This window comes from Notothenia rossii (genome assembly GCF_949606895.1).
Source record: "Notothenia rossii genome assembly, chromosome: 3".
In the NCBI taxonomy this organism is placed as follows: domain Eukaryota; kingdom Metazoa; phylum Chordata; class Actinopteri; order Perciformes; family Nototheniidae; genus Notothenia; species Notothenia rossii.
The window spans coordinates 8,066,695-8,091,090 of NC_136901.1; the positions used below are offsets into that span (position 1 = coordinate 8,066,695).

The window sequence follows — 24,396 nt, forward strand, 5'->3', positions numbered from 1 at the left end:
ATCAGACTCCTTGGCAGCGCTTACCCCTGCTGCAACGTGTTCGAGCAAGACCTTCAACCACTCATGACTGTGTGAAATGGAAAGTGGAATAAAATAATGACAGACTAGACTCCATGCTCCTCATTTTTTTTTAGATGAAATATGCTGCAGGCCCTTTGGCAGTGGTGGGATATTTGAGAGGTTGAAGGATTTATTTTGCATGTAATGTGATGTTGCCGGGCTCTCGACGTGGAAATGGTGACAGTATGTTTTGGTGATGCACCAGAGGCTGTTTCCAACAAAAGAACAACAAAAGAGATGGAGTAAAGCTTTTTCTTTTTACCTAAACGTCTTAATTTTCCTTCAGCCTTTTTGCTAGAGAAAGAGGCAGAACTTGTTTAATCAAACGCTAATTTAAACACTCCCAAACACCTATTATATCCTCCAGTTTCTACTTGCCTGTCGAGCTGCAAGTGTCTGATCACAATCGATGGGAACTCAAGTAATTTAACTTTACACTCTTGAGTAATATTATTTGTAAATATTTAAACGTCATATTTAATACTGATATTTTTAAATATGGAATCATGTATTTAAGTCTCTACCCAAACTAAATGTTGTTTTGCGATTCTTGTATTCTGCAGTTTTGAATAACTATGAAAAATTGTGTTTTTAATTGTCCGCACTGCAAGATTCATATGTAAGCTTTAATAAAACAATGACTTAGGGCTACATGTTGGGATGACGATTTACGTAGAGATGATTGTAGCGTTTGTGCTATGGATGTAAAGAAAAACGTCTTTTATCATGCTACTATTGAATATTTTGTGATTTTAAAGTATTAAAAGCCTTCTCTGACTGATATATACTGTGTCCCTGTTTGTAAAAGCATTCTGGCAGAGACAACATGTGAGGAATATGCTCTGCTTTAATATTTTAGAAAACAATTGGCATTTAAAGTGCAACGTTGGGGCAGTTATGAAATAAAGCTAAATGCTAACCTATTGCTACATCAACTAATTTCAGTATGTTACGCTAGCTAACATTAGCCACCATGTGCTACAGCCATACCATGCTAACTTAAAGGGCCTTCATATTTTCCGTTTTTTTGTGAATACTTTTTACATATAATTCGAATATTATGCTGTTTAAAAGATCATTTTATCCGTAACAAGGTCAATCTTTATGAGCTTGTGCGTCATGGATGATAAAGAACAGTAAAACATCTTAATTATTGAAATTAAGAAACAAGTGTTTTACTGCCCAGGAAGTCAACAATAATTTGTATGAGCAAGAGTATTCTACTTTTCACCTCAAAAGTTGCTTTAACTGTTATTTCTTTGGTCTTAACGGGGTTTAGCTTAGACAAAACACACACACCGGTGGGTGGGAACTTGACTCTGCCTGCGGTTTCCTGTTTCTTCCTCTTCGGCATTCTCTCTCTTCCTGTCTGCGTCTACCACAACAAACATTGAGTCACATGGTAAACTAAGAGATCTCCTTTCTGTCTGCATCGTTACATAATTACTCGGCTAGCTGAAACACATTGAATCTGTGGAATCAAGATGTTATATCACTGACAATGACAAAGGGGGATTTATTTCCTTTGAAATTACCCTGAAGTGTCCATGAAGCTCCTCTGGTAGGGTCAGCTCCTTTTAAATAAGGAAAATGTGATTACAATTTAAACATTTGGATGTTATGTCCTCCAACAAACCGGAGTTGTGCACACTTTTTGAAGTAATTCATCAAACATTAAAGCCAAAGGTTTTCAATGTTGAGGAATTGTCTTTTGAGTAATCCACATAACTTAATGTTCTTACTCAACAGCACACTGTCAAATACCGCTGTCTTATCTGTCGCCAGGGCATCAAAACCTTTTATTTCAAGATGTTGGCGCAAACGGCTCATTCCTCAGATGGAGACACACGGTGTGAAAGCCAGCCGAATAGTTGCAATTTGAAATCAGTTTTATTTTTTTACCTGAAGAACAAAATATAAACCCAGATCCAATACCCCCTTATATAATAAGCCATTGAAACTCTTCAAATATTTACAAAAGATAGAAAATAAAACATAAATAAATATGACTTCCTGCTGCTGCTGATATTTAAAAACAGTAAAACTGTGGTTTGCACGAACATTCCCCCTAAAAAGAGAAAAAGTGTTTATAACAGTAAAGATAACATCTATGGCTAAGTGAGGAAATATAATATAAACCAGAATGTTAGCTGCTCCACTCACAGTGAATAAAACACAGAACATTTTCAGATGTTAGAGAGACACTGGCACATTATGTTATTGCTAAAAAAATATAGCTTGATGACAGGAAGTCCGTCCAGTGAAATACCGTGGAGCAGCTTAGTATGTAAAATCCTTCAGTTGCAAATAATATAATGTGTTGTGTTTTGCAACAAAAAAAGTGTTAGCATGATACAGAGATTGGTGCACACTCCCCCCTACTGGTGAAGACTAGCTTAGACTTAACCCCATAGGGATGTGTGAAGTATTTAAACAATAAGTATACATTTCCCATACAGCAATTTTACAAATGTTCAAAGATTAGGAAAAATATAGGGTGTTAAAATAAGATTTGTTGACGGTTTAAGCAGAAAGAATATTATGAGAACAGTGCAAAAAGCAAACATTATATGGCTTGTGAAAAATCTGAATGGTGATGATAGAAGGAGCAGTCTCAACGTCAGTTTTTGTTTCACAGCTTTCAGAAGTCTTTTTAAGCCACATTAATCTCCAGGAAGCAGCTGGAAACAGCACGGCGGATCCAGAGCAGGCACTTCGCTGTACTGCTTACGGTCTGACTGGCTTTCAGTCCAGTTGTCTTTTATCGAGCGGTTTTCCCACGGCCGCTCCCGGGCCTTGTGTTACAGGCACATGCTGCAGGGAACGTCGGGACAACCCTTCAGGTCTTCCAGATGCACGAGTCCTTGCCAACATCGGGGAGTAGATCATCCGGAGAGGTCTGATTCGTGCGGGTCTTCATCTTTGTTATCCCTCCAAAAGTCACTCTGACTTCTTTAAAAAGACGTTAAAAAATGTGGACTGAAACGGGAAGAAAAGAGAATTATGACACAGCTACCCAATAATGTGGTACTTTATGACCATGACACACATATCATCTGTTAAGAGTCACTATACACAGGGGTGCATAGTGCTGCGTACCGGTACGCCGAACCGGTACTGGACTTGTAAAAAGTTTCGGTTCAAGTCCGGTTAAAACCGGAACGTCGGGAACCGGTACTTACGTATATTCTCCTTTTTGTTCTAAACCATCTAAAACCTTCTATAGATCGAGAAATTTGCGCTGAGAAAAGACGAAAAACATTGTTTTGGCTTCTGATATGGCGGCCATTACTGAGCTCACGAAGTCTCGCAAAATATCGCAACTGCTCGCGAGATCTGTGTGACGTCAAGGGAAGCTGGACACTGACAGCGTGGGATGCTGGTTGCCATATTTGGTAGTGTAGCTAAGCTAACTCCTTTGTATGTATGGTGATATAGTGTCTGCCGAAAGAGCAACACTTCACCCAGACAATGTCAATATGTTGTTGTTCTTGAACAAGAACACATAGACTTGTACTCTTGCATATTGAGTCTTGTATGTACATCACTATGTATGTAGTTGTGTAGTTAGTAAGTAACACATGTAGAGTTCTAGAAAAGACATGGTGTAGACACAAGTTGGAAGGGGGCACAATAAACCTGACGAGTTTGAATTTGAGTTGATTATGAGTTTATTTTCAATTGATAATTAGCTCACAGTAAGTTCACTTTAGTTACTCACACCACTTGACACAAGTCCGGACTTATAAGTCCGGACTTGAACCTGAACCTCTGGACTTGAGTCCGGACCTGAACCTGAATGTGAGTCCAGGTACACAGCACTAGGGGTGCACATAAGTGGTACGCAGGTACGCCTGCGCGGCAACAATCTGAAATGCGTACCGTCACTTGTGTCACAAAGCGCATTTGCGTACCGACGTACTTGTGAGGCTTTTCCAGAAGGCGGTTAGATCACCGGACGACAGAGTCGGTTTCCGTGTGCACAGACAGTGCTGCTGTTAACGTCGGTCTGTACAGCAACACTGCGCTAAAACAGCTGATCACAACATTCACACGCTCTGTGGTCAGGAAGCTCTGCACTACTCCTCCCCCTCCCCGCTGACATGGAACTTTGAGGGGAGCCAGAAGTTGGAGTGCCAAACACTCACTCCAGGTACTCATCGGAGTACCTCACTGAGAAAGTTGTGTGCACCCCTGACTATACAGTCCTCATTAAGGGCGTCGTAAATTCACGATATAATCATAATAACTATGGCAGATAAAAAGTGAGTAATGCCATTATTTAAACGTGTATTGTCTTTATCCATTTGCACGGCGAATATATGTCTGCTGTAACGCCAGAGATGTCCCCGCTGAGGAACAATTAAAATATGTCCGATTTATTTTGTAATATCTATTTCACGACTCACCCTCGTCGTCGGAGTCGAATCCAAAGAGGTTGGAGCACTTCTTCAGCTTGAGGTGACCCTGCAGATCCTCTGCGCTGTTGAAGGTAACGAAGCAGTTGGCGCAGCGTTGTCTCTGCGAAGACGCTGCAGCGCAGGTCTGCAGAGGGGGGGGGCTCTTCTGAGGCAACTGAGAGAACGGCAGCTCCTTCCTCCGCTTCGGCATGGTGATGTACTTCTCATCCAGGTATGCAGTCGGTGGGGGACGCACATACGGCCTCCTACCGTACCCTGGAAGAACTTCCTGTTTCACTTCCTTTGCCGCTTGTCCGTTCTTCAGTAGAATGTAACCAGGGCTGCTGGGTAGAGAGCTCTGTGTGACCTCTTCCTTTAGAGCTTTCACCTCCTTCTCCTCAGTGTTCACAGGCTCCTCAGTCGCTGATGCACCACTCTGATCTTGGCACGTTTTCTTGGCATTCTCTGCGTCACCTCCCTCTTGTACATTCTTGCGCTCCTTATTTGCTGTGTTGGGGTGAATGGAGTTTTCCTCCGTTGTTCCCTTCTGTGTTTCTGTATCTCCCACAGCAGTAGCGCTCTCTGCTAATGTGCTAGCCTGTTTCTCTGCAGATTTGGACTTCTTTAACAGAGATGCTTTGCTCACACCCTTGGGCATTTTCCTATCAACTTTTTTACGAATTTGGTCCTGCTTTTCCTCTTTTCTCTTTTGTGGTTTCCTTGGCTTTCCTACCGTCTGTGTTTTCTCTCCTGAGGTGTTGGGTGGTGCGGTGATGAGATTCAAACCGTTAGCAGGCACAGAGTTAGAGGAGATCGACGTGGCAGGACTTGTGGAGGCAGACGTTGGTTCTTTGACAGGAGTCTTCTTCCGGACAATCTTTGCATTGGCTTTTGTTTCCGTAACCTTAAGCTTAGGAGCAGTTAGGCCACCGTGTCCTGTGGCAGCGCCGCGTTTCTTTACTTTATTCCGCACTTTGTCTGCAGAGGCGGTGCTGATTTCTTGACTCAAACCGTTGACTGCCACAATAGCTGTAGAGATTTTGTTTTGTTTAACGTGATTCTTCTTCATCTGCTTGTTTATCTTAGACTTGGATTCGTTGATTGATGTTTCTGTAATTCGTGCGACATCCTGGACGTGCAAACTCTTTTCTTCTTCTTTTGACTCGATCTTCTCTGCTTTAGTCGTTTCCACCACAGTTTGACTGTTTGGAGCATCAGTCGTGTTCTCATCATGCACAGCCACCTTTGCCTTCGGAGGACGCCCTCTTCTTTTCGGACCTTTTGTGTCGACGTTGACCTCCTTCTTCTTGAACTTGTGCTTCACTTTGATATTGTGTTTTAACGCAGATGAGATGACTCTGTGACTTCTGGTTGTGTTTTTTACTTTTCTCAACATGCGCCTTAATCTGAGATTCGGGCCAGCAGGCTGTGTGCAAGTGTCCTTGTTAGAGAGATTCTTCAATACGTGCGAGTCCTTGGTCTCCTTTTTCTCTTTCAACTCATCTTTCTGAACAGACTCGGCTGGTTTTTCTGTTGACGAATGATGTGTGGCGTCTCCTCTTAATTTACGAGCAGATCTCACACTCACAGATTTATTTGCAGCAGTTTTTGGCTTATGATTTGGCTGTTTCTTCCCGTGCAGAGTGTCGTTGTGTTTGTCTCCCGTTTGCTCATTGGTGTTCTTGTCTGCTTTAGTGGATTTGGAAGCGTAGTGCTCTCTCTCATGAAGATTCAGAGCCCAGAGACAGATAAACAGTTGCGAGCAGCCAGGGAGGCAACACACTGCCTGCAGCGGACTGTGCTTCCTGGTGTGGCGTCGCATTTCTATCCCCGTTTTGAACCTGGCCGCGCATCCCTGATGGAGGCAAGGATGCCGAGGAGCGAGCCGGTGTCTTTCCACGTGGTGCTGAAAATGTTCAAAACTCCACATGACCCTCATGCAGCTGCTACATTTGCCGTCTCCTATACGGAAGGCCAGGTGTAAAACTTTCTCCTCGCCGTTGTGATCTTCGAGAGCGTGGTAAAGGAGCGCAACACGTTTTTTTGACTGGTCTGTAAACCAAGCGCACCCTTTCACCGGACAGCACAGTCTCTCTTTTTCCTCCTCAACGATTTTCCTACTTTCTTTTGTGGAGTCTTGGTTTTCTTGTAACCTGGGACTCTCGGCTTTATCATTTGTTCTTTCTGGAGAAGTCTCCTGTTTTTTTGGCTTAGCTCCCACGTCCTTCTTCGGTCGACCAAACTCTTCCTTTTTGAATATAATATACCCATTTAGCTTCTGAACGGGACTTTTACTGTTAAGGTGCTTTGAAGCGTTTTCTTTCTTTTCATGTAAAGATCCACCGTCCACTGACTTGGATCTCAACTCTCTGGATCTGGACGGGGTTGAATGTGGAAAGTTTATTGATTGAGAAGAGTCTATGGATCTCCTTTGTCTCTCACTACTGCGGTGCCGTGAAGACATGCGCGTGGTCTTGGCTTTGGAAGAGGTCTTAATTGTGGAGACGTTTTTGGTTTTAGAGGCGGAGTTCACTTGAGCGGCCGACTCTTTGCTCCTCTTCAGCTTCTCTATGTGGTCGGACAGGTGCATCATGGCCAGAAGGTCGTCTTTGAACATCGTCCCGCAGAACATGCACTCGTCCCTGCGATAGTGGAACATGGCGTGTGCTATGACAACACTCCCCTTGAAGGTCTTGTTGCAGAAGGTACAACAGAACTCCAGCTTTGATTCCTCCGTTTCTGGTAGTTCGCTTTCATCAAGTGTTTCCAGATCAATAAAGGGAAATCCCTCTTCCTTCACGTCGGAGAGCTCAGAGCTGCTGGAGGTCTTGAGGAACTTACGAGAAACTTTAGATTTCCTTTTCACCACCAACTCCGTAGAGGAGCTGTCCTGTGGAGCTGGCTGTTTGTGATTCTCCAGGTCTCGAGCCAGGGCCTCAGGTGCAAGTTCACTCACCACTTCTGTTACTAACGTCAGAGCAGATATGTCCTTTAAACTGTCTTTATCAGCAGGTGTGACCATTGATCCTTCATGTGTATCATTTTCACCAGGCACAGGTGCTTTGGAGAGGTAAACATCTGCAATATCCACGACGCAAATGCTGTTGTCGACAGTGGGGAGCATCTCTGTGGTGTCCGCTTGGGCCACGGGAGTTTTGCTCGTTTCCGCCTGAGGAGAGAGTAACTCGAGCTCTGGTTTCACTTCCAGGGACTCTGAGGGCGTTGGATCTGCAGCTCCAATGATTGAAACCGTGGCTTTATTTGAGACTGGAGGGATTTGATCAGTAACTAGCGTCTGCGAGACCTCAGGTGGAGTTGTTTTGGAAGCGTCTTTTATATTTTCAGCCTTACAGCCTTTTTCCAAACCTAGAGGTTGAGTCACTTCAGACGCCGTCGATGCTATCGTGACTTTCATCTCGACTGCAGGCTCTTCACAGAGCTCTTTCTCTGAAGATATCGTTTGAGCTTGCAGGACCTTATCCAACAGTGGGACTTCGGTAACTTCAGTTTCCGCTGCTGTAGAAACATTGTTAACTTTCATCTCAGCAGCAGACTTTTTGGAGAGTTCTCTTCCTGAGAATATCTTTCGTGGGACTGCTTTTGAAGTTGGAGCTTGGAGGACTTTTTCCGAAACCGGGGATTTGGCAACTTTTGCCGGTGTCAGCGAGGTGTTTCCAGGTTTAACGTCAGCGGCAGGCTTCTCACTGAGCTCTCTCTGCTGGTCTTTTGGGGGACTTCCCTGCACAGAAGAGCGTGTGATGGTGGACACCGAGCCTTGAATATTCACAGCGCTGCCTCTACCTTTCCTCCGCCGAGCATAACAGTGCAACTGCTGTAGAAACATGGCTGAATCCCGTGCTCTGAGAACCACCTCTTTGCCGTGTACAGGCTTCACAGGTTGCGACGAGGCAGGAACCTTCATTGTAGGTCTGTAAAAAAGCATTTGAGGGAAACCTCTTTGTCTGTTGAACGAGTCCTCAGTAAACGTTCCCATCAGCTCGTTGTCTGGTAGCGAAAGCTCAAGAACTACTTGTGGAGCAGCGGATGGTTTAACAGAGTCCAACGGAAACCCTTTTTTCTGCTTGCTGTTGTTTTTCTTGTCCTTTAAATGAGAGAGTTTGTGTTTGGAATTGTTCTTGAGGTCACCCGATTCAGACCTCCTAACGACGGAGTGCTTTTGATGTTTCAACCCATGCTTTTTAATCCTGGGAACATTATTTCCTCCGTGAGTTCCCGAGTCTTCCAGAAGCCACTTGGGTTTTCTAATCCTCCGTTTCCCTGGGTTTTTCTCTGAGAGCCGTGTAGCCCGTCTAAGTTCTCCATACTCTGCGGCTACATTGTCCTGCAGTCTGTCTAGCTGCCAAAATGACCGCCTCAAAGGCTCCGATGATGGCGACCCTTGGTTCCCCTTCTTCTTTACAGTGTGGTCATTTAGCCGTGTTTTGCCTGTGCCCTTTATTCTCTTAGATGCCGTGTCAGTATCCTCTTTGTGGTGCCGTTTTTTGGCTCCTGTCCCCTTACTTCCTTTCTGACATACTGATTTTCTCAATCGAGAAGCAGGATCTTTGGTGCAATAGCTCAGGATCCATTTGTCCTCCATGATCTCCTCGAGAGCACTGCTAACCACCTTGTCGCTCAGCAGCTTCAAACAGTTGGACCGCAGAGCAATGAGGTTCCAAAACTCTGGGTCAAAACACAGGTCCTTCTTCAAGACCTGCGGAGAGATGGAAAATAAAATGTTAGACCGTCAGCTGAACAGAAACTCTGCCTTTTCTGTGAGGACTTGTTTAAAAAGTGTTCTACCTGCAGGGTTTCAAAGCGAATGTGGTTTCTGATGGGGCTGTGCTCCACGTGGTAGTCCTGATCAGGATGCATGTAAAGAAGGTACACCATCTTGTAGGTGTCAACGGTGCGTTCGAGGAAGAAGACCAGAAGAGCACAGGCCCGGGAAACCTCCAGGTCATTGGGTAGCAGGCCGGCGATGGTTTTGTAGATGAGGGACTTTGTTTTGACATCGCAGGGACGGCAAGAACCCAGCGCGTTAGCACAGAGCTCCACGCAGAACTGGAGACCATCTTCACCAAGCTAGTGACAGACAAACAGAGGTTAAACATCAATATGGAAATGGTATCTAATTAAAGAATATACACCGCGGATTAATGTCTGTCACCTCTTGCAGTACGGCTCTGATGAACGGGAAGATTGAGTTGACATTGCTGGCAGACAACAGCAGCTGATGACTCTCCTCAAGTAGAACTTGCTTGGATGTATTCAATCGATTATGAAGTTTACTCCACACGAAGACGAGATCACTGCGAGGAATAGAGATAGAAAGTGTTAACGCTGGTTTGAATAGGGGCCCTCAATTGGCGTCAAGTCAGATTTAGATTTGCTTACCACAAGTAGCACATGTCTCCTCTGCGTAGCTGCTGGGAAAGAAAGACTCTGCTGAGAGCGAGGAGCACCTCATCCTTTTCCTCACACTCCAAACTGCAGATCATGTGAATTGCATCTTTACCGTTAAAGTCAGCCAGCTAAAAGAATTGATTAAAATGTGAGCATTAGTTAAAGCCTAAGACTCTCGTACACATTTCAAACTTCAAAGAAAGACATTTCCGCATTACAGTCACTCCACCCACCTCTTTATGTAGGCGGTCATGCTGCGAGGTTTTGAAAAGCCAGGTGAGGTAGACCTGGAGGAAGAACAGGTGTTGTCCTGCGGTGGGATGCCGAGAACAACACTTAGCCAGTGCCAACGCTTCACTGACGCGCTCACAGGACAAGAGGTAACGCACCCGCAGCTCGAAGAACACCGGCAGCTCAGAGCTGACGCACACATCCACTGAGGAACAGTCAAGAGACAGATAAGAGTTTACTTTGATATGGCTTCAGAAAATAGCAGGACAAACACAAGGAACAACTATTGAGAACATCGGCAATGAACAAAAACCTATATAACAGGGGAGGGGACCTACCTTCACTCTGAGGTAAGCTGGAGTCACTGAGGATTGCCTGTAAAGCTGGGCCGGCCCAAGGCCCGCCGCTCCGAACCGATCGTTCCACCTGAAGTAAGTGTACATTCTGATGCCTCGCAAGGGACAAGTGACATTCCTGAAAGAGCATGAGCAACATTTTTATTTTGGGAGCATTTTAACCATGGATGTATAGTTCTGAACCGTTTTGAGACGCTAAGAATAAACAGAGATCTGCACTCCATGCTCACCTGGAACGTAACAGTGAAGTGTTTCAGTGGCTCCTGATGGAAGTCCTTCTGGTCAAAGAACAGCAGCAACTCAAAAACACTCCTGTGGGGAAATCAAAAATGATGTGGCTTCCTTTTACCAACCCTGATTCAAACAGACATTCTAATCTTGACGTTGCTGTAAAAACACTGACGGGTAGAAAGGCAGAAGAATGCAGTTAATTATGAAGCTTATAGAAACCCTGAAGGATGGAGTGAGGTCAACAGCTGGCAGCATGCCGGGCATGTTTCCTGGCTCACAAATGAGTTGCTTGAGCCAATGAACACAATCAACATTCAATGTCTTTACTAAATGTTCTATATATGAACCGTTTTGTTTATTTTCTGCTGTTGATGTTGCCAATACCTGTGCACAAATATATAAGGCTTTAAATGTGGTTGACAAATATATAAAAACAAAGGTTTTACTTGTGTCGTTAAATGTTCTCATTGTTCTCTGTAGTTGATTTTAAATGTTTTCTCTCTGTCTGTGAATGTTAAAGGATTCTAAGGTGTTTTATACAGAATCACAGCATGTTTGTGATTGAGGGAAATCCTCAACATGGCGATGGCTGAGCTGGCAGCACAAACTGTGCAACCGACAGCAACGGAGCTAACAGAGCTTGGAGGGGTGGGCTCCGCGCTAAGGAACAGCACCATCAATGATGAATGATAACAGTGCAGAGCAGAGGCCGTTAGCTAGCCAGTATGACATACACACAAGCATGTACTACCATGTATGCCCAGCTGTACCGTCAACGTGAACGCAGATAGGCTTGGATAACAACACAGGGTGCGTGATGTTTAATGTTTGCTTTTCCAAGGACACATTGTGCAAGGCTAACTCAGTGAGGGGTATTAAAGGGTTTCATTCATTCACAATTTGACATCAGTTAAATTGTGAGCCAAGCAAAACTGAACAAACCAGGAACCAGAACACAACACAAACAAACACTTTCTTTTTAAAGGGAATCTCAAAGGGTCTTGGATATGTTGTTGTCCAGGCAGCAATCTAACAATGCCATTGTCAACACAGTGAATTTGCAAAGCTAGCATTAGTGATGAGCAAGAAAGATAGATTTCAAATAAAAAATAACCTTTCAAAGCAGTATGTACAATCTGTGTTAAGTCTTTAGAGCAGGGGCTGTGTGTACTTACAAAGCCAGACTGCTGAGTGTGTGAAGAACATGATCACAGTTTGACGTGAAGAAGGTGGAGGCTCGGGCGAAGTAGCGGAGAGCTTTCTCAAGGATCCTGAGCTGAGGCAACGGCACCTGCCAGCCAGAGGCATGCTGCTCCACCAGCTGCACGGAGAAGAGACAAAACAGAGACAAGAACACAAGGACAGTTAACAGCGTGTACAGTTTATCATGTATAGTCTGCGATATTAGATGTTTAACAGCAGTTGGTGGTACATTGGTGATGCAACAAGATCAAGACCAGAGGCACGTATGCACTGTCAATGTCATCCAATGCTGTCTTCCCCCTTTAAATATTGAAACACCCGGATTTTCTCCACTCCATAAAATGGTCAATCAATTCTGTTTGTGGATAAAACTGTGGGTAAACCAAAATAAGATATTTTAAGGCCGTGCAGCCCTACAACCAATACCTTGGTTTGGTACATTATATGGAAACACAGGAGAAAAGAGAACTCTACATCCACTAATGTATGGTAATGAATCTGTATGGATGAGCCACATCTTTTAATATAAACCTCAAATTAAAAACACATTTGGTACGGCATGTTGACTAACAGCTATTTCAGCAGCTGTCCTTTATAAACACATTTATACTAAAGTGCCCAACCAAAAAGTAACATTTTAGTGCACCTTACATAATACTAACAATCAAACTGTCCAATCCTTAATACAATGTGCTTATATTGCCCTCTAACGGTGGAGATCTAGGTCATCAGACTTGCGCACCACTTGAATGCTGTGAACTGTCACTATGCTGTCTTCAGGCCTTTCTCCAATATATACAATATAAAACTGTAGCACAAGCTTTGGTTTGGCTCGATGGACTCAGTTCAAATCGTTGTTCTTTTTGGTTGCAGCTTTATAACTTGTGTTATCATCAGAGATAGACCTTGAATGTAAGGTTTAAGTGGCATGCTAATGGCAAAATATTATCTCGGATTTGACTACATTATTAAAATGTCAAAGTATGAGGACATCTTGTGATCACAGGGATTATGTCATGTAATAATGCAAACTTGTACATGTGTCTTTGCTTATTAAGATAATAAAGCCATAATAAAAGTTGGTCTTGGAGGCAAATGCATCATAACTAAGGCTGCTAATTGCATAACAACATTAAGATAGAGGTTGGTTTACTCAAGAGAAATTCCTCACTAGCTAACTGATAACCAAACGTGTTGTATACGGCTTCATCATTTGTGTTTTCATCCAGAGAATTTAAAGTTTAAATGGCATGCTGATAGCTCAGAAGCAACACATTTCCTGGATTTGTCCACAGGAAAACAAAATACCCCTTTTCACTCTTGGTGGTAATGCTAAAATATTTACCAGCAATACAAGACATTTAAATGCACTAAGTGTACTTACTGTATCTATGCATTTAGATTAATGCATAACAAACATGTCAACGTAAGAGGACATGTTCGATTGCAGGAATTATGTCATTTAAAACGGCAAAGGTACATTTACACGCCATGTTGGTTAAGACGGATAATTAAGCCTAGTCAAAGTTGGTCTTCCAGGCAAATGCATGACAACTAAGGGTTGCTAATTGCAAAACAACATTAAGTTATAGGTGAGTGTACGTCCACTAAATTACTCCCTGGCTAATTAATAACCAAACTTGTTGTAAACGTGCAAAAAAGTTATCCACTCGGCAGTTTGGTAAACATTCAGCAGACTAACTAATCTAACTTTCGGCAAATTGTGGGCTAACTGGCTAAAGCGATTAGCCGTGTTAGCTAGCTAACTGAACTGTAAACACGCGTCAATATTTTATTGATTTGGTGACTCAGACGATTCGATGATGTCTTTAAATCTGAGGCTGGGATGTCAGTGATAATGTTTACGATATGTTAATGTGATATATTTGTTTTTGAAGCCAATACGAGTCGTTTGCTAGATGCTAACAACCCTAGCTGCTAATGGTAGCTGTGTAGCGGCCAGTTCTGGGGGAGGGGAGTCGGCTAACATATATGCCATTATCTCTGTCAACAAGCCTGTCAACAACTTCAGCCACGGCTCCTTACCTCGCAAAAGTCGGAGCAGAAAGGCTTACTGTCGGCCTGCAATTCTTCACTTGAGTAGCGGCCCAACAAACTCTCTAATTGTTTTTCTAGCCCCTCTAACTCGCACCCACTGCCCTCCTCCGCCATACTGCCTGTGTAGTCTTGCTCGTAGCAGCAGCTTCAACACAACACATACATCGCCACAGACGGCGCTGATTGGATACTGCCATCGTAAAGGGGTTCGCACCTTTACTAATCCAGCGTGCACCGGAGAAGAGCTCGTCTGGGCGGGGACTTACGTCTGCAATTAAACACAGGTAGCATCGAATGGAGTCCCGCCTATACGGTAGTAAGTGTTCACTATAACATGCGCCACAAACCACATGGCAGACACAAACACAGCGCGTTAATGAGTGTTAATATTTGCGTCTACGTCTTGTTGTATAAATTAGGAACATTTAATTACGAATATATTAGTCATTCCAGGTTGCGTTCAGGTACTTTTTGTAAACTTGTATATCACCCGAGTCACCTTAACTAGAAAATATTTGGTTAGTGACCTGTTAAAATAAAGCAACTTCAACATTCATTTTATTATTTGATTATGAGGATATTATTGGGTCTGAAGTTATGCAACACGGGAAATTAATAAAAGAAACTCAATTAAATAAGTTTAATGTTGATTTGTTTCTAAATAACATAGCAATTTTAGCGAAAACTCCAGAAATAATTTTCAAACAGTCAGATAATACCGTAAAAGCTTTATTTAATCATACACATTCATTAAGGAAAAATAAAAATGAAATAAAAAACATTTATCTCAGACATAGTAAAGATTAGATACTTTAACTCTACAGTTACATCACAGGCGCTGTGTTGAAAGAAGAAAGCCCACCAAATCACCAATAGATTTAACTCTCTTTTTTGGGCACATAAAAAGAGCAGCACTGGGAAGATAATATGCTAATATCCAGCAGCTATCTACTTCTTTATCTGATCAATTAGATTTGATACATGTCTATGTCTTTTATCTGATGTTTGATTGACAATGAAAAATGTTGACAAATAAAAATAAAAGTGGAACGCAGATGCCTTTTTTAAGACCCTGATACAAAACTAAAAGCGTTCTTAAAAACATACTAAAGATTTGCTTTTAGCACTAAAAGTAAATATAATAATCGATCATTTAAAATCATAAGTAACCCTATACATACATGCGCAACATGTTTTGTTTATTATTCCTTAAGACTCATTTTCTGAAATACAAAAAAGGATCAGTTTTTTTTTGAGAACTAACCTCAATCAAATAATTTCACAAGATTATTATTATATCTTCTTTGTTGGTGTTAAAAAAGCTAGAGCGTTTTGGTTCAGTTCAGCTCGTCGGTGGACTCCGACATGGATCTCTCCCTCCTTTCCCGCCCTGTGACAAAGGCTAGCAGGTCGACGGCGGTCACCACTCCGAAAACCATCTGCTTCAGGCTGGGAGAGCCGTCCGTCAAGTCTGAGGGAGAAAAGGATGGAAGAGAGAGCCGTGATGAGTAGGATAGAGATAACAAAATGATCAATTAACCATTCGCTTACTCTTTTAAAGGGGTCCTATTATACTCATTCTAAGGTTCATATTTGAAGTGTGTGCCTCTACTGTGACTACTGTGCTTTAATGTGCGAAAAGCTCTTTCTTTTTCTCAAACATATGGAGGGATTTCTCAACTTGTGTTTTTGTATACTGCCACCAGAGGGAGCCAAAGTTACGCAAATACATTTTATCAGCTTTTTGGATGAAGAAAAATGCACCTACAGGTTAGGTTAATGACATTTTACATACATGTATGTGTGTGTGTGTGTGTGTGTGTGTGTGTGTGTGTGTGTGTGTGTGTGTGTGTGTGTGTGTGTGTGTGTGTGTGTGTGTGTGTGTGTGTGTGTGTGTGTGTGTGTGTGTGTGTGTGTGTGTGTGTGTGTGTGTGTGTGTTATACTTACATTGGATCTGTTCATGTACCACCAGGGCAAAGTGGTCAGTCTCCAGAATGCGGGATAACTTCCCCAAATTATCATTCAAACGGATCTAAAATAAAACAAATAATAAATAACATCAATATTAAGATAATCAATTAAGCAAATTATGCACAATGGCGTACAATGTATTTGATCAGTGATACATTTGACAAAATGTCATTCAAATCTGGTTATTTCACTGATTTAAGTCCCAGTTAATATTTGCTCACCCAAATATAAACTATAATGATAGTTATAAAGATTTTTCTTTCTATCTTTTTCTGTTTTTATTTTTTGTTGAAGAAATGTAAATTACATAACACAACGACCAGTCGCTTGGAAAATATAAAATGAAACAAAAGAATAAAAAAAGCTCACCTGTTTGAACTGCTTGTAGAGCACTTTGCTGACGGGGTCCGACACCTTGATCTTCCCCGCCAGGATACAGGCCAACATGTTCCCTAGTGTCACCATGCCCAGGATTAACCTGCGCACACACACGTTCAAACGTCAGTATTCGGATTAAACACAATGTACCAAGGGGATGCAGGCATACGGTATGTCAGTGCGACCGGTATCTACTTTCTCTTTCAGGACACTCACCCAGCCTCGTCCACCACGGGCGCCTGGTCGAAGCCCTTCTCCTTCAGGATTTTGATCGTCCTCTGACAGGTGACGGTGGGCAGCACGGTGAGCGGGGCGGACAGATTCAAACCCTGCAGCCTCAGGTTCCACCACCTGAGGGGCACATATGTAACCTAACTTTAGATTTTTACTTCAAAAATCATAGTGGTGTTACTACGTGGAGACTATCCTGCTGAACAAAACGTGTAAGTATCAGAAGTGTGTGTTACACATACCAGGGTTTTTTCACCATCAGGTCCTCCTCACTCAGGAAGCCCTTCTGCACCATCCACTTGTCACTCAGGAACTTGGACCTTGAACGAGGAAAGACTCACTTTTATATGCGATAGCTAACCTAAAGAAAAAACCTAAAAATGATATGTATTGTGGGACCATCATCTAACATCAATATTATTATTATAATGTTTTTCTGAGAAGCTCTCTTAAATAATTTATTATAAAAGCTGATCAAGTATTTGTTAGAGGAGTTTTCATGTGGAAAAAACTATCTGTAGCTGCTTTAACTACGTACAAATGTTTTCCTTACATGTAGTTGCGGACGGAGTCTGGCAGGATGACCACACAGCGCTGGCCCTCCTTCAGATCCTTGGCCATATTCACAGCCGCAGCCATGGCCGTCCCAGAGCTGCCACCTGATACAGAAAACAGCTAAATGTGAGTCGACCTCGTCCCCTCACCCACACGCCTGGAGTCTAAGTCAGCAGGAAACCTGAGCTCACCGCACAGCAGGCCCTCCTCTCTCATCAGCATGCGGGACATGTTGAAGGATTCCTCGTCGTCCGACTTGTACCACGTATCAACGACCTGAAGTCACAGAGATCATGTTAAGTGTTGGTGAAAGTCAGGCACACATAAGAAAAAAGGAGGTAATAATAAAGGGGAACTCACTGATCTGTCGAGCACGGTGGGGATGAAGTCGTACCCGATGCCCTCCACCTCGTACTGGGTCTTATCGGTTTTGTTGAGCTGCTCGGGCTCGGCCAGGATGGAGCCTTCTGGATCAACGCCAATAATCTGCACACAACGTAATTAAGGATAACATGTATTAGAGACAGATATTGTTTTCTTTCAAGCCCAAAAAGAGACTTGTTTCTGCAACATTTATGTCTGTGGGGATATTGTTTATATGAGATTGATTAAAGAGGCCCTATTCTGCTTTATGCTGTTTCTCTTTCCTGTAGTGTGTTATACAGACATACAGTCAATGGTCTGCAAAGGTTCAAGTCCCTGTGTTCACTCCCACACAGAACGAGTGAGTGTAAGGACACTCACCTTGATGTTGGGGCATCTTTCTTTCAGTTTGCGGGCGATGCCAGTGATCGTCCCCCCCGTGCCGGCGCTTGCCACCAGCATGTCCAGTTTACCTGTGAGGAGTGGGGTTAGGTCCAAATCAGTTATGAAATACAAATAAAAGGCTTTTTTTGTCATTAATGAAATTTGCAATCATTATTGAATTCATATTATGGTTTGTGTATTGATAAGATATGCTCGTACCGCCGCACTGCTCCAGGATCTCCTCGGCCGTGGTGTCGTAGTGAGCCAGAGGGTTGCTCGCGTTGCGGTACTGGTCCAGGATGTGAGAGTCGGGGATCTCGTTTTTAAGACGCCAGGCGACGCCCACGTGAGATTCCGGCGAGTCGAAGCGAGCGCTGGTGGGCGTGCGGACGATCTCCGCTCCGAGAGCTCTCAAGACATCAACCTATCAAAGAGGAGAAAAGTGAAAATGTGCGAAAGACATACAAATATTTATAAAAAACAGAAGGTAAAGTGAAAATGAAGCAAAACTGGGCCGTTTGAATCGACAGGGCTCACCTTCTCCATGCTCATCTTCTCCGGCATGACGATGATGCAGCGGTATCCTTTCACAGCTGCAGCCAGGGCCAACCCAATACCTTGAAGAAAGAGAAAAAAAACACATAAACCTAAAGTTTTACAACACTGCAATTAACATACCAAAGACTCCTGTGAACGTAATGAAGTATTATTTGAGTTATTTGAAGGATTAAAGTAACGTGTTATGGCAGGAAAGTTCAATCTGGTATATTCATTTTAATGTCACCTTATATAGAATGTGTGTTAAACTTGTGATTTCTGCATTGAGTGACTTCTGCCTAGCAGATACCAAGAAGAGGCCCCTAGGGTCTCTCTGTTAATTATCAATAGTCCTTGCAATTAACAGGGGAAGTCCCAGATACAATTTCAGATACTGTAGTTAAAGTCTTGTAGAATTAATGTTTATCTCCTACACATCCTGCAGGCCTGGAGACTTGGGTCACCCAGCAGTAACCAAGATAAACGTCCTTTTGAGCTTATCAATAAAATGTATTCATTCCTAGTAAGCTGACTTTGGGGTGAAGGGAAGTTCAGGGAAGCCATTAAGCCACAAGAACAATTAAACTTCTGTTAATCAACCAAAACTCATGACTTTCAGGGGACAGGACATTCGGACCTATGACAAGGGTCACTTCCTAGAGAATATGTGTGTGTATTTCTTACTGTGATCAGATGTCCTGTATAATCATTTATCAACTATTCCTGTATTGGTGTTTTATTTGATTCCTCTGCTTTTATTCTTTCATATGTGGGTACTGGAGGGCTACAAACAGTGTGGAGAAATTAGCTTAAACATGTTTTATTACTCTATGGGAAATGGAAGCAGCATGTCAAATGATCAGGGAAATCTACTTGTTTTAAATAGATGTGTGTGGTTGATTACTTTGTATTAATAATAACAGTATGTGTAAAGGAAGCTGGAAATATGCAATGTGAAACCTTTTATTTGAAATAAAGATTCTGCAGGGAATATTCTTAAAGAACAATAGCTCAAGTGTCTGGAAGAGCTGCAGGCTAAATGAGTGTGCGGTACTTTTGAACTGCTTGAGATCAGAGCTGATGTTTTCCTCTTGTTATTATTGTTTGAGGTTAAGGTAACTCACATGTGTTATTTGTATAATCCAACTATAAAAAACTATATCTTAAACCTATCTTTATAAAATGCCAAAAGTATGTGAAACTTGCAAGGAGGGGTTTGTTATCTCGAATGTAAGGGTCGCCTCTGGCTCGCGCTGATTGGCTGTCTTTTCTAAGTGGAGGACCCCTCGGGGGGGGGGGGGGGGGGGGGGAGCCGCATAGCTCCTCCTGGGGTTTTGGATATAAGCCTATGTTTTCTTTAAACCAGCCTCTTCTTTTCTTCAAACTGACCAGATCCGTGAGATTGGAGGAAGAGCAAGAAGTACTTCCTTTGTGTTTGTATTTGTATTTGTATTTGTATTTTTACTTTTTATCATTAAAACAAGATTATTGTTTAACTTGCATTCTGGTGTTTCTTAATCCCTTCCTTTTTACGAATTTACCCAGCTTATCAAACGACACGCGGAGACGAGGTTGGTTTTGAACATCCTCCAAATCTCCAACAGTAACCCCCCATAGCAACACCTTAACCCCCCATAGCAACACATGCAGTTAATCACCAGTGTTTCCAGAGGTGGGCTCGATGATGGTGTCTCCAGGTTTGAGGAGCCCCGCCCTCTCCGCGTCCTCCACCATCCGCAGGCTGATCCGGTCCTTCACACTCCCCCCCGCATTGAAGTACTCACACTTGGCCACTGCAGAAAATACACAACAGAAAAATCATGTAATGTGGCATACTGCATTCTGTTAAACACAACACAAATATATATAAAAAATAGCCATTATTTTTATTATTATAAAAGAAGAAATGCTTTATGCAAGATGTTTGCTTAAAGTTATTTTCCATCTGCTGTCCCCTCACACTAGGAATTATAAAACAAACAAAGTACAATACAAATATAATGTTGCACTTTGTGCAAAGGCGGTGCAGTTGATGCAGAAAAACCTGAAGAGATACAACCGAACTTAACTGCCCTGATCCGTTATATTTAAAAATACTCCTGAACTACAGTAACCTGTCTCACTGCAGCACCCGCCTGTTTACAATGTTTCATAAAGTGCTAACAGTCACACCTTGAGTCTGAAGTGAGAGCGTGTCTGGGCTTGAGAGCTGCATGACTTACATAATTCACATTTGAGTCCAAAGGCTTTGGGGATCTTGTTGACGCGCACCAGGGGGGTGTCGCCGATCCGGTGCAGGATGTTCGGGAGAATGGCAGGAGCCACGGATCTGAGGAAGAAACAGTGTTTTTACAATAATATGCACACCGCTGAAATCTAACTCCACGTGTTGTTTTATTATTTACTGCTGCAGGAGATAACAACACTTTGTGCTGTGTGTTATTTACCAAGGGCACGCCCCATGAGTTTGGTAGAACTGGTTTCAAATGGAATAAACAAATTCATAAAAGTAAAATCCATCAGTCCGAAGACATATATTTAAAAATGTGTAAATCAAAATATATGCACTGTTGAATAAGAACATATGAAGATATAAGAACACAGTTAAGAGTGCTTTAGCTGCAGATGGGGAAGTCTAGTAAAGTGGTGACAGGAACATTTTAATTTTTAATTTGTTTCACGACATCTCACCGACCTGGGAACCTGTGCATGAGGGGACTCCTCTCTCGAGGCCCCCAGGGTCCACGTGCAGCGGCTGGGGAGGTCAGGCCTGATCCACTTCCTCTCAGCCACCGCATTCTTGGTGTTGATGTGCTCCTTGTTGATGTGCTCCGTGTCGATGCCGTTCAGCGGGATGGAGCCCTCCCGGAGTTTCCCTTCTCCGTTGGTGTGGCTGAGCAGCTTAGCGGCGTGGGGGCACACCACCGGGCTCTTCATGGGGGCCTCCTTGGTTGAAGGAACTGATGGCATGGCTTAGTCTGGGTAGAAGAGAGGAAATGAGGATGTGCGATGATAAATCTGTGGCGTTTTTAAATGTTCAGGGGCAGTGCAAGGGACTGTAGAGAGTGAGGAAGCACTCTGATCCTGTCCTTAAGTAAAAGTAGAATAACTACGGCTTCAAAGTACTCAAAGTAAAAATGTAATTTAAAGGGGCCCTATTATGCTAAATTGTATTCAAAGTTGTGTTTGCTGAAAGAGGGCGTGCACACAAAGCCTTGAGGAATATTTTAGTTACTTAGCGGATTCTTTAAACTTGTTTGTCCCATTAAGCCTACTTCTCATGGCTCATGAAAGCAAACACCAAACCACTCCTTTCTTTCTTCCTTCCCTTAAACGCTGAGTCATTCCAGCGTTGACAAAAATAAAAGCTCCATCGTGCTTAACTATCATCCTCTTCCCTTTTTGTCCTCCAGAATTTCGACAAAACTTTTAAAAAATCACGATAAGCAAACAAATGAGTCGGACCAGTTTAGCTTTCATTATAGCTTTGTTGGTAAAGGGAAGAAAAGGCTTCCGGCTACGGGCTGAACAAACTTTTGGTAATATTACATCAGTCATATGAAACCGGTCAATGAGCAGAATATGACCTCTTTTGGTAATGTTCATTTCTGCTTTTACTTCAGTAAACAAACCAAGTTCTTCTTCCACCTCTGTACGCCCCTATACAGGTTGGCATATCTGTTTTCTTAATGAATGCATCCATCAGGTTTCTCCACATCGGAAAGGCAACAGATGAACCTTCACTAACACACAGTGCAAACACCGAGGCCAGCTGTTAAATAGTTCAGATGACGTCCGCCACACAGTGAAACAACGTCTGCTAAAGCAAACAGCTCTGCATGCCAGGGAAAACAGCCCTGATATATATTGCTTTAGAGTTAGTGACGCTCTAGTAAACCCCATGTTAGGTAAACTATGGAAAGAAACTAATAGTGCACAGGGGAAGCAGTTGATTAATGATACTAATACTCAATTGTGAAGCACCTTTTTTCCAAGCGAACTACATTGTATTAACTACTCAATTGTATTTGGTGACTTTCCAGCATTGCTATCTATCCAGAAAAGGACAGAGAGCAATCTAAGGTGCTACTCCCCCTTTCCTGTGTATGTGTCACTTTCATTCTTGATATCAGATCTCTGCAGCCACTAAAAGCCACACTGCTGTGGTTCTACCGTCCACAGTATCAGTGGTTGGAAAGAGTAGGTGGTCTCTGGTGGTTTTGCGGGGTTCAACTGGGGCAACGTGATCCTCCGTGAAAGAGCACATGCAGAACTGAGCCCAGGCTGCACAACGGAATAAAGATTTACCAAGAGGATTTACAGAGCAGCAACTTCATTTTTTGTTAATAAGCCACACTTAAGCCAATAATCAAATACCTACCAGGCTGAAGGAAAACCAGTACAAAAATCACCTGATCTTAACTTGGCAGCTTTAAACCCGAGAAAAAACATTGTATCAGACTTGGTTATCTGCTTTAATTGTGGCATTTCTAATCTCCCTCGGTATGTGCTGTGCTCTCAAAGCTGTACGCAGCCCCTTTATGATGTAGGGCTATTTAAAAAGTCACATAACTGCCCTGCCAGCCACGTTGTATCAGCTGGTCAATAGAAGAGCACACTATAGATATTCATTCAGCCATAAAACATTGTGGGCCAGCAGGAATGCATGGGGTAAAGAAACAATGTAAAACAGCAGGCATGTAAACCTGAAATCACATGGTCAGTATAATGTGACTGTGATTCAATGAGTCAGGGAACGAGTTTAATGGCCATTGCAACTAATTGAGTTGAAAGCAATACAGCCACACCAATTAATCTTAACAAAATTGTGTATTTTAAATCAAAATGCCCGGATTAGTTCCACCTGCTAAAATGTTAATAATTAGGCTTTTTTTCCGATAAAAAGAATATATACATTTGGTTTTTTAACTGTTAAGGACAAATAAAGGAATTTTAATTCATTATTGTTGTAAACAAAGAAAATAATCGGTTTAATCGATCAAATCAGATGCAAATCAATCGCTGGCCGTAACTTAGGAGTTTTTAAATCAAAATGCCATAATTTTAGTAGTTTTACCTGCTCAAATGTGGGTATTTCCTGCTCTTTTTTACGATATAAAATAAATATATTAAGGCAAAACAAAGAAATACAATTAGTAGCTGCTTATTCGATCAAATAAGGTACACATGAATTGCTAGTTGTAGCTGCATTTAACACTATTAGCCGTTGCATCTGATGGAAATGTGAATATAGTACATAATAAACTGCAGCTAATACAAAATATAAATGATTGAGGACATTAAAGAAGCTACAAGATTCAGCACTGCCTGGAAGGATAGCAGAAAATGAAAAACGTAGACGTAACCGTAACATATAATATCTAACAATATATATATATCGAGTATAGTATAGTGCGGGGAAACGTAATTATAAATCAGATCAGCTGTAAAACAGTGCAATACCATGCTACTGTTACGTATTTCGCTGTTGCATCAGAACCTGATCAGAACCGGTTTTCTCAGTAAGTGACCATTACCTCGTTTTTTACACTTCTTCTCTCTGATATTTGTATTACGCGTTAAATCCCACTCACCTTGTGCTTCAAATGTGCCCTAAAAGCTTTAAAAGAAACACAAATTCACAAAGAAACCCCGGCGTAGACGATCATCAAGGACAACAATGAGGAGTGAGCAACTTCCGATGGAGACAGCCATATTGGTGATGAACCACGTGGACCAAACGGGGAGGACGTAGGCAAAGTTTAACTGCGCTCTCTGATTGGCTGCAGCGAGGGCGTCTGTTCAGCCTGCTCAGCCAATCAGAGCAGAGACTTCCAATACGGGTTTGGGAAAACGCTGTGTTAAAGTTACCAGCACCATCTGTTTACCTTTTATTGACCAAACACAGACTGCATGTACTCTGGACGCATGTGACATCTTGAGCTCTTCTCATGTAATGGCTGTCGGTAATATTGCGTCATTCACAGTGTAATAAAAACAGTTAGCATAAAAGTAAGCAATGTTTAGAATT

General features: G+C 42.5%; 3 protein-coding genes across 3 annotated transcripts in view; 1 reads left to right on the forward strand and 2 right to left on the reverse strand.

The window, feature by feature from the left end:
- Window positions 1-75, forward strand: part of LOC307034604 (vascular endothelial growth factor C-like) — a gene marked incomplete at its 3' end in the record, with an annotated part of 9,405 nt that extends 9,330 nt beyond the window's left edge. The window contains exon 9 of the mRNA XM_079673433.1: window positions 6-75. Coding sequence (XP_079529559.1) covers window positions 6-75 — 70 coding nt within the window. The remainder of the gene's footprint in view (window positions 1-5) is intronic.
- A 1,856-nt stretch (window positions 76-1,931) lies between these two features.
- LOC307034276 (uncharacterized protein) lies at window positions 1,932-14,189 on the reverse strand. The gene is made up of 10 exons (XM_079673029.1): window positions 13,934-14,189; window positions 11,860-12,005; window positions 10,684-10,765; window positions 10,436-10,571; window positions 10,100-10,302; window positions 9,858-9,994; window positions 9,631-9,772; window positions 9,264-9,545; window positions 4,470-9,174; window positions 1,932-3,039 (listed from the first exon to the last, which is right to left on the reverse strand). Exons 1-10 carry the CDS (start codon window positions 14,057-14,059, stop codon window positions 3,026-3,028), a joined length of 5,973 nt encoding a protein of 1,990 aa, XP_079529155.1. The 5' UTR covers window positions 14,060-14,189; the 3' UTR covers window positions 1,932-3,025.
- A 472-nt stretch (window positions 14,190-14,661) lies between these two features.
- cbsa (cystathionine beta-synthase a) lies at window positions 14,662-24,119 on the reverse strand. The gene is made up of 15 exons (XM_079673043.1): window positions 23,960-24,119; window positions 21,061-21,343; window positions 20,588-20,694; window positions 20,024-20,158; window positions 18,366-18,445; window positions 18,048-18,252; window positions 17,826-17,917; window positions 17,442-17,567; window positions 17,273-17,357; window positions 17,080-17,185; window positions 16,769-16,846; window positions 16,512-16,646; window positions 16,287-16,395; window positions 15,894-15,978; window positions 14,662-15,416 (listed from the first exon to the last, which is right to left on the reverse strand). Exons 2-15 carry the CDS (start codon window positions 21,333-21,335, stop codon window positions 15,283-15,285), a joined length of 1,752 nt encoding a protein of 583 aa, XP_079529169.1. The 5' UTR covers window positions 21,336-21,343; window positions 23,960-24,119; the 3' UTR covers window positions 14,662-15,282.
- Window positions 24,120-24,396: the final 277 nt, after the last annotated feature.